This window comes from Mustela lutreola, chromosome 11 (genome assembly GCF_030435805.1).
Source record: "Mustela lutreola isolate mMusLut2 chromosome 11, mMusLut2.pri, whole genome shotgun sequence".
NCBI lineage: Eukaryota > Metazoa > Chordata > Mammalia > Carnivora > Mustelidae > Mustela > Mustela lutreola.
In genome coordinates, this window is record NC_081300.1 from 83,923,923 (window position 1) to 83,936,261 (window position 12,339).

The 12,339-nt window shown below is 45.3% G+C and overlaps 1 protein-coding gene across 2 annotated transcripts in view; it reads left to right on the forward strand.

Annotated features, from left to right (window-relative positions):
- Window positions 1-10,732, forward strand: part of CORO1C (coronin 1C) — a 75,155-nt gene extending 64,423 nt beyond the window's left edge. For both annotated transcript variants that reach the window (XM_059139187.1, XM_059139188.1), the window contains exons 6-11: window positions 664-783; window positions 1,744-1,848; window positions 3,829-3,974; window positions 6,392-6,449; window positions 6,544-6,789; window positions 8,298-10,732. In XM_059139187.1, coding sequence (XP_058995170.1) covers window positions 664-783; window positions 1,744-1,848; window positions 3,829-3,974; window positions 6,392-6,449; window positions 6,544-6,789; window positions 8,298-8,417 — 795 coding nt within the window. In that variant the 3' untranslated portion in view covers window positions 8,418-10,732. The remainder of the gene's footprint in view (window positions 1-663; window positions 784-1,743; window positions 1,849-3,828; window positions 3,975-6,391; window positions 6,450-6,543; window positions 6,790-8,297) is intronic.
- The last annotated feature ends 1,607 nt before the right edge of the window (window positions 10,733-12,339 follow it).

Here is a 12,339-nt window from a genome sequence, read left to right on the forward strand (position 1 = left end):
CAGCAGGTGCTGGATCTCAGAATGTCTTGCATCAGCCCCGGTCTCTGGTCCTGCATTTGCCTCACTCTGGAAGGTGCTGGTTCTTTGGCAGTTTTACCTCTTAAGAGTTAGCTGGCTGTTGTGACTAGTGCTTACTGAGTTCTGGGGACTTGCCCGGCTTTGCGCCAAGTGCTTTCTCCATCAGAACCTTCCAGGGCTCACTACTAGTGCACTCTCAATGAACAAATGAAATTAAGGAAGGGGGTTAACTGAACTAGACTTCCTTCTGTCCAATGAATTTGGTGGAAACCATAGGGTATATCCAACTTCCAGGTTATCCTCTTGAGAAATGGACATCTGGCAGTCCTTTCATGTTTTTTATTTTTGCAGGGCATGGACTTGGGTTGGCAGTAGGGCATGGTGAAGGAGTGAGGCTTTTGAGTCAACTCCTGGCATTTTTGCTTACTCACTAGCTAAGGGACCTTGGCCAAATTACATAGTCTCTTTGTTTTCTCATCTTGGGAGGAAGCTTACACACACACACGTGCATGCCTGGTAATCTGAATGGCATGGGGAGCATGGGTTGGATTTAGTGTATGAGCCCCCACTCTCCCACCCCACTCCACCTCACCTCACCTTTCTTGCAGTTTGAATATAATATGCATATTATTCTTGGTCCCCCAGGAGAAAGAGAAAGCACATGAAGGAGCAAGACCCATGAGAGCCATCTTTCTGGCTGACGGGAATGTCTTTACCACTGGTTTCAGCCGCATGAGTGAGCGGCAGCTGGCTCTCTGGAATCCGGTATGCCCCTTCCCAGCCTTTCCACTGGTTTACACTTGAGCTTTCTCTCTTTTCTGAGCAGGTCTTTGGGTGGGTAAATGGATTACAGGATTCTTAGTGTAGTTACCTGAACTTCTGCTGATCTTAATTGGGTGGACATTCTCATCCTCACCGGAGACTTAGTGCTTTACATGTATTACAAAATGCGTTCTTGATCCTCTCAAGCAGTCTGTGTTGACTGCATTTTTTAAAAAAGAATGCACAAAAAAGCCAGTGTTTGGGACTTGGGAAACAAGTTCCAAACTTTATTTTATAAAGAATTTGATCAAATGTTTAAATCAAAATAGTCATACTTAAGAAAATGTTGAGAATAGCATAAGTGAAAAAATAACAAAACTGAATACACAGTATGATCTCAGTCTCTGTGTGTGTGTGTTGGAAGGAAGGAAGTAGACAAAAACGGTCATTGTTTTTGCTACCCACTGGACTGTGGGATTATGGAATATGGGATGATTTTTATGGTCTTTCTGTAACTTTTAACAAAGAATGTGTATTTGCAATAAGAAACATTTCTTTTAAAAAAGAAAATAGGGTGCCTGCCTGACTCAGAGTGTGTGACTCTTGATCTCAGGGTCATGAGTGCAAGCCCTACATTGGGCATGGAGCCTACTCCAAAGAAATACATTTTTTTTAAAAAGTAAAAAGAAAAAGAAAATAGCTACAAAGGACAAGGGCCGTCTGTCTCATCTTTGTCATGGAATCACACCAGTGTGTACATTGATGTTGTCAGATTGACAGTTTTCAGTGGGTTGGAAAATTGATATTTATGTGTTTGAGTTGGCATTTACATGTATGAATATTATATGTGCATTGTTAAAGCTTCATTACTCTAGGAAATTGCTCACGTAATTAGGGATAAAAGAATGATTCCCCTTGTAAAGTATATGTATACAAATACATATATTTGTATCTTTTTCCCAGAAAAATATGCAAGAACCAATTGCTCTTCATGAAATGGACACTAGCAATGGGGTATTGCTGCCCTTCTATGACCCTGACACCAGTATCATTTACTTATGTGGAAAGGTAAACAGTCATTTTAATGTTTGATATTAAATTTAATCTTGTAGGAGGAAAAGTATCCTTCAGAGATGTAGTAGATGCACAGTGCCTTATATCATTTTAATATTTTAATTTCTCTGATTTCTGTGTGTGTCTTAAGCTAAAATAAGGACCAGTGATTTTGGTGTGTTTTCAGTCTTGAGACTGGACCCTTTGAACTTGTCATTTGTGTGGTGATAACATACTGTGTTCAGGACTTCTGACTGCAGCAGGGATGGGGCTCTGGTGCTGGGGCAGATGCTAACAGGGATAGCTTTTTTGCTCAGGCACTCTAATGAGAAAAAGAGGACACGCTGATTGTCCTTTCACCTCTGGTGCCGTGGGATCCGGGATTTTAGATTGCTCTGTAATGGTGTGACGAATGAGTAATGAGGTCACTGCATCTAATGCAGAAATCCGCCAAGGAGCCCTCCATTGGCATGTAGGTCCTTACGCCACATGCCGCGGACTTGTAGGGAGAATAGTGCTTTGTAGGCAGGAGCTTTTGAAGGCCTCAGAGATGCTCCAGGATGTTTTTCTTTTTCCTGGAGCTCAGCATTAGGGCCCTGAGCTTGAAAAATATGTGGTCTGCCTACTTTCAGAAGGTGACACTTGTTACAGGAAGACCCCACACTGAAATCAGAAAGCCTACCTTACTGCCTTACAGTCTTCCTAACTACGGTGTTGCCAGATTGATGATGATGATGATTTCTTTTTAGTGGGCAGTAACCTGAAAGTTCCTTCTTCTTTCGTAGGTTCCGTTTTCCTTAGAATTTCTGTAGTTGAAATAAATGAATTAATGCAACTGGAGCTGTTGATGTATTTGCCTCAAACCTGTTAGATGGCCCCTTGCTAGGTAAAGCCAGAGATGTCTCCCTTCTCATAGTTGACTGAGCATGCTCTACATAGTCATAGATCAGTTGCTTAGAAACTGGGGTCTTGTCTGTTTCCTGGAAAGTCATTTTACTTCAGATGTTCACAGCTGCCATAGAGTACATCAAAACAAGTAACAGGAGCGGTTACCCAGATATTATTAACATGAGGTGGAAGGTTGTTTTGAGTATGCAGGAAACAGTCTGTGTTTAGCTTTTTCACCATTGCTTTAGATATTTACATCGTTGAAACAAGTAGAAACCATGCAAAATGAGAGCCTTGAAGGCAAGGGCATAAAACTGCCTGGTTATTTCTATCACAGGCACACGCATACATACCAAGCATGCTGCTTCTGGCAGGCAGCCTTGCCTTCATTGTTCAGGTTGGTGTAATTGTGTGACAGTTAGTTATACTTGGAGAGACTAGCATATACTTCAGATCTTCAGAAACATCTGACCTTTCTAAGCAAATGTGTCACAGAATTTGACACACGGTTACGAGAGAGCACTGCCTTCCGAAGTTAAAGGATACTCATGTTTTAGTGAGTATCTTAATTATGAACTAAGAATTACTATGAGTTAAGAATAATGAATTAAGAATGATTTAAGAGCTGTTTATTCTTAATGTTTCTGAATTATAAAAATCTTACTTTTTATAGTTATCTGATTGGCCGATGTCAGTGCCCTCAGGTCTGTGAACGACACCATTTTGTTGCCAATGAGAATCCATCACTGCCTTCTCCACAGTCCAGACTTCTGTTTGTTCTCTGAAGTTGAACTGCAGTTGCAGTTGCTTGGCCAGAGGTGTTAACATTTTTGCCCTGACTCTGACTTAGTGTCTAGGCTCAGTGGAGTCAAATTCGAGGCTTCAGCAGGAGGCGGAGGAGACCGTTTGAAGGACGTTCTAGCATCTGATAAGTGAGGGCGTGCTTTGCCAGGAAGAGCAACCATCATACCCTCTTCCTCTGAAGAGAAAGCAAATGGCCCCTGAGGCAGAGTCCCGGTTAATGCGGGGCTTAGGGGGAGAGAGACCCCACTTCAACCAGATGCTTTAAGTAACATTCAGCATGAACTTGTCTCTGATTTCTTATAGGGTGACAGCAGTATCCGCTATTTTGAGATCACAGATGAATCCCCGTACGTCCACTACCTCAACACATTCAGCAGCAAGGAGCCTCAGAGAGGGATGGGCTACATGCCCAAGAGGGGACTCGATGTTAACAAATGTGAGATTGCCAGGTAAAGAGTCGGTCTGGTCAAGTCTTCAGATTGTCTGTGCTGCCTGCTTCACAAGAGCAGTACCTCTGCCTGTCGTGCCTGGAGCCAGTCTGTGTGCCCTTTGTGGTCACGTGGACTTGGTATCTCGTTTCCTGCCCACACTTAGGAACACAGAGTTTTATTTACTTTTTAAGAAGATTTTATTTATTCATTTGAGAGAGAGAGAGAGAGAGAGACAGGAGAGGGCACAAGCAGGGGGAGTAGCAGAGGGAGGAGGAGAAGCAGACCTCCAGCTAAGCTGGGAGCCTGATGCAGGGCTTGATCCCAGGACCGGGAGTTCATGACCTGAGCTGAAGGCAGACTACTCAGGTGCCCGGGAACATGGACTTCTACAACAGTGAAGAACCTTTCAAAATCATTTACTTGAATTGTGCCCCTCCCCAGTCTTCAGACTGCATAACCTGTGGTGCATCCATTAGCTGAGGCGCACTGCGGACTTACGCAAATACTGTAGCCTTCATCTCTTGTCTTCAGGCTGAGGCTGTGGCCAGTGTCCCTGGGAGGCAAGCAGGGAGAGCCTGCCCCTGGGATGGAAAGAAGGGATGGTTTTTCTGCCCTGTTGGGGGACAAACAAGTTCCAAACTGAATTGTGGACCTCGTGGATCCTGTTAGAGAAGCCAAAGACTGATAGCTGGGTGTTGGGTTAACTTGATTCAGGAAGTTCAGCTGTGTTACAGAATTCCCGCCTCTCTACCCCTGTGGTTTTTTCAAAATTTTATATTGTATAACGCTAGTGGTCTTCCTAGGGGATAGGCCTTTTTCTCCTCCTAGTCAACAAAAGATAGTCCCTGAGACTCATGAATGAATGACTGTCCATTTTAAACAACAGAATGACTAGCACTGCACTATCAGGCCTGTGGTCATACCGCACATTTGTAGAAAACTATATTTCTTTTTTTTTTTTTAATTTTTTTAGAATTTATTTTAGAGAGAGAGAGAGCACATACCGTGGGAGGGGCAAAGAGAGAGAGACAGAGGGAAAGACAGAGATCTCAAGCAGACTCCCCACTGAGTGCAGAGCCTGACGTGGGGCTTAATCTCATGATCCTGAGATCATGACCTGAGCCAAAGTCGAGAGTCAGGCACTTAACCAACCAAGCCACCCAGGTGCCCCACAATACTGCATGTCTAAGGACATCTGCCTAACCATGCTGTCCTAGTCACATAAGTAATACATCTTTGAAAAATAAAAATAGGGGCACCTGGGTGGCTCAGTGGGTTAAAGCCTCTGCCTTCAGCTCAGGTCATGGTCTCAGGGTCCTGGGATCGAGCCCCACATCGGGCTCTCTGCTCAGCCAGGAGCCTGCTTCCTCCTCTTTCTCTCTCTGCCTGCCTCTCTGCCTCCTTGTGATCTCTCTGTCAAATAAATAAATAAAATATTAAAATAAAATAAAATAAAATAAAATAAAAATAATTTTTAGATGTCCCTTTTTATATTAATTAGTCTAAGTATTTTGTTTGTTTGTTTTTTAAATACATTTAACTCTCTATACCTGGAGTTAGTGAAGGAAAGCTGTCACAGATAATTCAAAATTATGGTATAAACCAATCTCATCAAAATATGGTTCAAAATAGATTGAATCCAAACTTAAGATTGACTCCAGTATTTGGGAAGGCCTTTATTTTACTGTCATCTAACAGTTTAAAAGTCTATAAGCACAATCATTCAGGACACCTCCTACGTAGGAAGTGTTTCTTGAGTATTCGTTAGATGCTGGGTGCTGTGCTGAACATGCTGCTGTTCTCAGTCCTTGAGCTGCCTGGCAGTCCCAGGGCAGTCTTTTTTTTACTGCCAAGCTGACTGTAGAGCTTCCCACTCTTCCCACATTTAATTTCAATTTTTTCTTGAGCTTTAGACATGATGTGGTTAACTTGGATGACAAAATTTTAATCTTAAGATTGTTTTCCTTTTTAAAAATCCTCTTTATGTTGACAGATGTTCAGTCACCTCTAGTTGGCAGAAGACCTGGCCTCCAAGTCATAGATCGTTGCTGTCTAATATTGGGTGTTTGCTCTCTCCTGACTGCTGACTTGGTGACTTCTCCAGAAGTGACTCATTGTCAGTGGTGGAGGTTCCACCTTGGCAGGTCAGCCCCCAGATGACTGGGGTTGGACCATCCCCAGAAGCACAGACAGAATTCTCCTGGGTTTTGTTTCTAGTCCACCATTTCCTAGCACAGTTTCTCTTGACTTCTGTCATTTCATCTGGAAAATAGGAACACAAAATGTACCTGTTCCCCTGGTAGATCTGCTAAGGTGATTGGCAAAGCATTTTGTATCCCATACAGCAATGTAGAAGATTAGTTTTTGGTCAGGAAGCCTGTTATCTGGCCTCCTGTTTCACTTAATACAACTTTGCCTTTATTTCCCCCTTGAAGATTCTTCAAACTTCATGAGAGGAAGTGTGAGCCTATTATCATGACTGTTCCCAGGAAGGTAAGTGCCCAGTTTCCTAGGCAATTCATGTTTAAAAAGATTTTTAAAATTCCAGGGCTGTCTTCCTAAGGATTTTCCCAAAATGTCTCTGTAGTCTGACCTTTTCCAAGATGACCTGTATCCTGACACAGCGGGGCCTGAAGCAGCACTGGAGGCAGAGGAGTGGTTTGAGGGGAAAAATGCGGATCCCGTCCTCATCTCCTTAAAGCATGGATACATTCCTGGCAAAAACCGGGATCTCAAGGTGGTCAAGAAGAACATTCTGGATAGCAAGCCCACTGCAAATAAGAAGTGTGACCTGATCAGTGTCGCCAAGAAAACCCCAGACACGGCTAGTGTGGTAAGGACTGCAGGAGCTGGAGAGTGAGCTTGGCTGGCTCAGGGCTTTTATTTATTTTTTTAAAGGTTGTTTTTTTTTTTTTTTTTTTTTAAAGATTTATTTATTTATTTATTTGACAGAGGGAGAGAGAGAGTGAAATCACAAGTAGGCAGAAAGGCAGGCAGAGAGAGAGGAGGAAGCAGGCTCCCTGCTGAGCAGAGAACCCGATGTGGGGGGGCTCCATCCCAGGACCCTGGGATCATGACCTGAGCGGAAGGCAGACACTTAACTGACTGAGCCACTAGGTGTCCCTGCTTGGGTATTTTCTTAACTGTTTCTCCCCCATGTTTACATTGATGTCTTATTGGGGTAGAAATGAAACACAAGAGTGTGGGGCTGCAGGTGCTGGGAAGAGAAGGTCCCAGGAAGGGGAAAACGTGGTGAGAGGGTTCAGGGGTACTCGGTGTTACGGAGAGAAGCATCTGGTGGTGAGTAAGACTTAGCAGCAAAGATGATCTTGGGCCTCTTGGCAAGAACCATTTCAGTGGAGTGGTGGGAACCCAGAGCTTGATGTAGGAGACCCGCATGGCCCCTGGGGGGTGCTGCTGCTGTTGGGGGAGAACAGGGTCTAGCTAGGGAGGCCAGGGTGTGCGTGGGGAGTTGGTGAGAGTAGAGCAGGATCCCAGGGAGCCCTAGGAAGGGCAGTGAGTTGTCAGTAAGAAGGTGTGTGGAATGAAGAGCCAAGGTGCCTGGAGGAGCTGCTGCTTTGGCCGTGACTGAGGAAACCACGTGAGGTGCTATGGCTTGCAGGGTTTCCAAATGAATCACCTCCACCTGGGACAGACTGAGTCCTCTTCAGAAGAGTTCTAGCAAGCAGGGCAGGGGGTTTAGCTCCTAAGAAGGACCCTTCCTGGGAGATGGTAGGAGCTCTGTAGCTTCACCTCTGACCCAGGTCACATAGATTTTACTCCTTATGGTGGCTCAGTCATTAAGCATCTGCCTTCAGCTTGGGTTGTGATCCCAGGGTCCTGGGATCTGGCCTTTTTTCGGGCTCCCTGCTCAGTGGGAAGCCTGCTTCTCCCTCTCCCACTCCCTCTGCTTGTGTTCTCTCTCTTGCAGTGTTTCTCTCTGTCAAATAGATAAATAAAATCTTCAAAAATAAAAAAAGAAAGAAAGAAAGAAAGAATTTACTCATGACATTGCATGGGGTGGTTCGGCTGTGGGGCAGCCCTGGAAGGATTAGTCCTGTCCCACAGTTTATGTCCTGAGTCTCAGTGCAGGTAAGTGCCCAGGCACAGGGAATGGGTGCAGCGCTCTGGGAACCTGGTTCTGCTGTGGGCGGCAGGTGGACTGACTAGCTGACAGGTGGCCTTCTCTTGGAAGGCCCAGTTTGGTGCCTGTGGCTTGCCACTTCCAAAGTAGAAAATGAGATTGTATGCCTTATAAATTCTCAACTGTGGTAAGGTTTGTTTACTGTGTTTTAGTAACCTCTTGTCTCTCCACCCCACCGTCTTTTCTGGTTTCCTTAGCAAAACGAAGCCAAGTTGGATGAGATTTTAAAAGAGATCAAATCTATAAAAGACACAATCTGCAATCAAGATGAGCGCATTTCCAAGTTAGAACAGCAGATGGCGAAGATCGCAGCCTGAAGGTCTACCCCCAACCCCCAAAATGGGAGCAGGAACTTGTGCTTGGTAGCTGGTTGTTGGCGTGGTCCCAGGGAGGGCAAAAGGGAGGCACTGCCATTCGGAGGACATTCCGTGTCACATTTATCAACCAGCGATAGGCCACATTCCAGTAAGAACGCAATTCGTCTCCCAAATTTGCAGAAACAAAATGTGATTTAAAAGCTGAGCTTTTTATCAGAAAGCTTTTTTGATGTTTTAAGTGTTATGTGACTTGTCGAACTTTTAAAAGACAAAAGTGCTACTTTTAAAATCCCAGATACTCTGAATTTTAGAAAACCAACCAATTCTGATTCAGTGTCGTGCCCAAGTACCTTTTTTTTTTTATAAACAGGGACCAATGCCACATTGCTTTTTGTATTTCTTTTTTTTTAATGTTGCCAAAACCAAAAGTAGCTTTTTTTCCCCCTTGTATTTTGCTACTTTGCAGTATTTGTGTGTGGTTTTTTTTTCCTTAATTTGAAAGGGACAGCACTGTGTATGTTTATAAACTAAATGAAGATATTATTTTGTATACACATTCATCTGAGAACAATCAGAGCAGTAGCCACATGGTGCTGGCTCGTTTGCAGCACAAACCTGGTCATCCTCATGACTACAGAAGGAAGACTTGAAAAATCACGTGGGTTCGCATCACCACCCTCTCCTTTAATGGAGTCTCTGATCAAAAAAGCTCCTATTGTATTGCTTCCTTTCTTTCCTTTCTCTTTTCTAGAAATTGGGTGGTTGTACCAGAATGGAATTTCACTTCTTGGTTATCCTGTGCTTCAGATGATTATAATCTAACCTAAACTAGCATGTGTTTCTCCAGTTTTGTTACACACATAGAATCTATTGCATTAATCACTTTAAACATCATGTTTCAGGTTTCAGTCAATACTTGACAAGGGTGCTGGGGACAAGAAGCCACAGAAGCCACTGTGGAGTGCTCCCTCTTGCCCATTTCAGCAGCTTGCCTAGCTCTTGAGTACAGTAGGGGACTAAGACCTAGGGAAACTGAAGGGGAGTGCGTACCCCCCCACCCCGTGATCCTCTGCTCTCCCGCACATCCCATGCTGTCCCTGTGCTGTACAGGAGGCAGCAGCAGCTCTCCCTGCACCACCGGAGCCCCTGCCCTTCCCGCGGTCTCATGGATGCAGCCACCTCTCTCAGGGCTCCCCCAGCCAGTCCTTCTGTCCTCCTGCTTTTCAGCCCTCCCCACATTCAGCTAAGAGGAGGCTGGAGGGCGCTATGGAATATTGAGAGTGAGGAGAATGGTCTAGAATGATGCAAGACCAGGGGGTCAAGGCTCTGCTGTAGCGGTAATGTGTACAGACCTGTCCTTTCGCACGCTCTCAACACAAACCAACCTGCCATGCCCCTCCAGCTCACACAGAGGCTCCCCAGATGCAGCGACTGAGTTCTGATGACCTGTTCCATTCCTAAGTTATCCTGAACTTCTCTCCCATTTCCATGTTCTCATTTTGCATGCTTGAGGAACAAGATCTAAGGAATCTCTGGGAAGGGCTGAGTGAGTGTGGTTGAACACGAAACATACAGTGCCAGTGGGCCTCCCCAGGGGCGCGCTCGTTCCTGTTCCTCCTGGTGTGGCATGAGACTGGCAAGGGAGCATCTGTAACGGAGCCAGGATGGAGGTGGAGTGTGGCGACATTGGGTTGGAATGCACAGCCGAGCTGGGGCTAATGTCCCTGTAGGACAAGTACCGTGTTTTTACCCAGTATTGGGATTGCTGTCTCCACAACTTCTGAATGTTTGTGTGTGTGTGTGTGTGTGTGTGTGTGTGTGTGTGTGTGTGTGTGTAAAATATTGGAGTGGATAATGAGATGTAAGGAAAGCAGTAATCACAGTGACTTATACTCAAACCTGTACATGCTTCTTTATCAACGTAATCTTGAGGACCTTCATTTTTAAGATTGAGAAATGTTTTAAGGTTCTGATACCAAATTAAGTAAAGGAAACTGTTGATGGTGGTGGAACACCATAGCAAATGTGGTTCAAAGAGAAGACAGAGGGCAAGGAGAAATTACCCTGATCTTAGTGTGTAGCTTGTGACTTATTTAATGAACGGATGCCCAGCCAGGCTTGGAGTCGGCGCCTGAAGCTTTGTGGATTATTCTTCCTGTTGTGTCTTTTCCTTTTCTTCCCCCTTCTTTTTAAAGCCGTGCTATCCCAGAGGAAAACCAGTGAATTACTCCTAGATCGGCTCTTATAGAGCAGCCATAGTATTCTGTCAAAACACTTGCTTCCATTTTCAAAGATAAAAGTCATTGATTACAAAATGGTGTCCGTGTTTATTTCACATCCCAGCTGTCTCTGAGGCAGCTCACAGCCTCTGTGACTCAGTGGAACCAGCTGGGCAACTGTTCTTCTCTAAGGGTGAGTACAGAGGAGGTGGGGTCACCGCTGCACTCCCATACAGGGGGAGGTCGAGTGGGGTATAGCAGAGTGAGGGCTCTGTGCCGGGTTCTAGCAGGCCTCCAGCTTTTACCAGGGGTGGGATCTGGGGAAGATGATCTCATCTTGAGGCATCCCTTTCCCTGCTTTGAAGGAAGGATACAAATGCCACGTCACTTGGAAGAGAGATACCTGCACCTGGCCGCACAGAGAGCCCTCGCCACTGCGCTTGGCTCACAGTGTGACTGCGACCAGCTGAGCCCTCGCCACTGTGCTTGGCTCACAGTGTGACTGCGACCAGCTGAGTCCCCGACCGTGCCTTTGAAAGCATTGCTTTCTTTAGTACAAGTACGGCCCTCGGCTTAGCTGTGATTTTTTTATTCCAGCAGAGGGTTTCAGGGTCATTTGAACTTCATGGCCTTTTTAGCTTCCCTTTTTACAGCAAAATAGCATCTCATGACATTTCAGTGATGGTAGCAAGGAATCACCCACCCTTTGGTTTTTCCAAAGGTCTGTGAACAAGAGTGAATGGCACAAAGCTCCCCTCCCCAAGTGTGTTCTCCTGAAGTTGCTGTCCTCTGTGAGGAGGACGGCAGCCGGCTTCATGGTCAGCCCGTGCGTGGCTGCAGGAAGTTGAGCTGGCAGATGCTGTCTGTGCCCCTCCAGGATGCCCACGGCCAGGGGCCAGACACGTGTGCGCGGTGTAGACGACCATCTTCCTCTCACTTCAGCTGCCTTACTTCTATGCCAGAAGACCTAAAGGTCACCATATCAGCCCCAGACAGCCAGCCAGGCCCCACTGAGGGAGGACTTCTGTTTTTCTAAAGGCTACTTCCCTTGCTGTTCTTGGTGTCCTGTGTCCAGAAAAACTTCTTGTTGGCTCTTAAGAATCTGTTAACTTTAAGTGGCCCTTCTCTTTCTGCTAGCACGTTAGAATATCATGAAGCCATCAGTGGGCTTGAACGTGAGTCATGGCCAAGGACACACCCTTCCCTCCTTCAGACAGGCAGTACTGGACAGTGCCCTTTGTTAAAGCCCTTATCTTTGAGGCTGGAGGGGGTGTATGCTTATTGGCACAACTTTCCAGAGGGCAGTGTAACAAGGGACATCTGAAGTCTTCAAGGTCCTTACCTTTTGGCCCAGGGTTTTCACCTCTGGGAATTTTGCCCAAGGAAACTATAGGAGAAGAATTGGCAGAGGAAAAATTAGTTTAGCAGGTTTGATTAATTAACCAGCCCAGGACTGATCGCTTTTGACGAGCCCTCTTAAGGGTCTGTACATATACAATGTATATTTATGTGTTGAAAAAACACAAGTCTTGCTGTATGGAGGTACCAACTGTGGGTAAATTTTATTAGATTTTACTGAATTTCGTATTTCCCATAAATGTCCTAGTCCCAGAGAGGAGTTGTTAAAATTAATGTATGAATGATGAGTTAGTGATACATTGAAAAAAGCACCCTAAATCCATGGGGGAAGGAAGTGGTGCCGC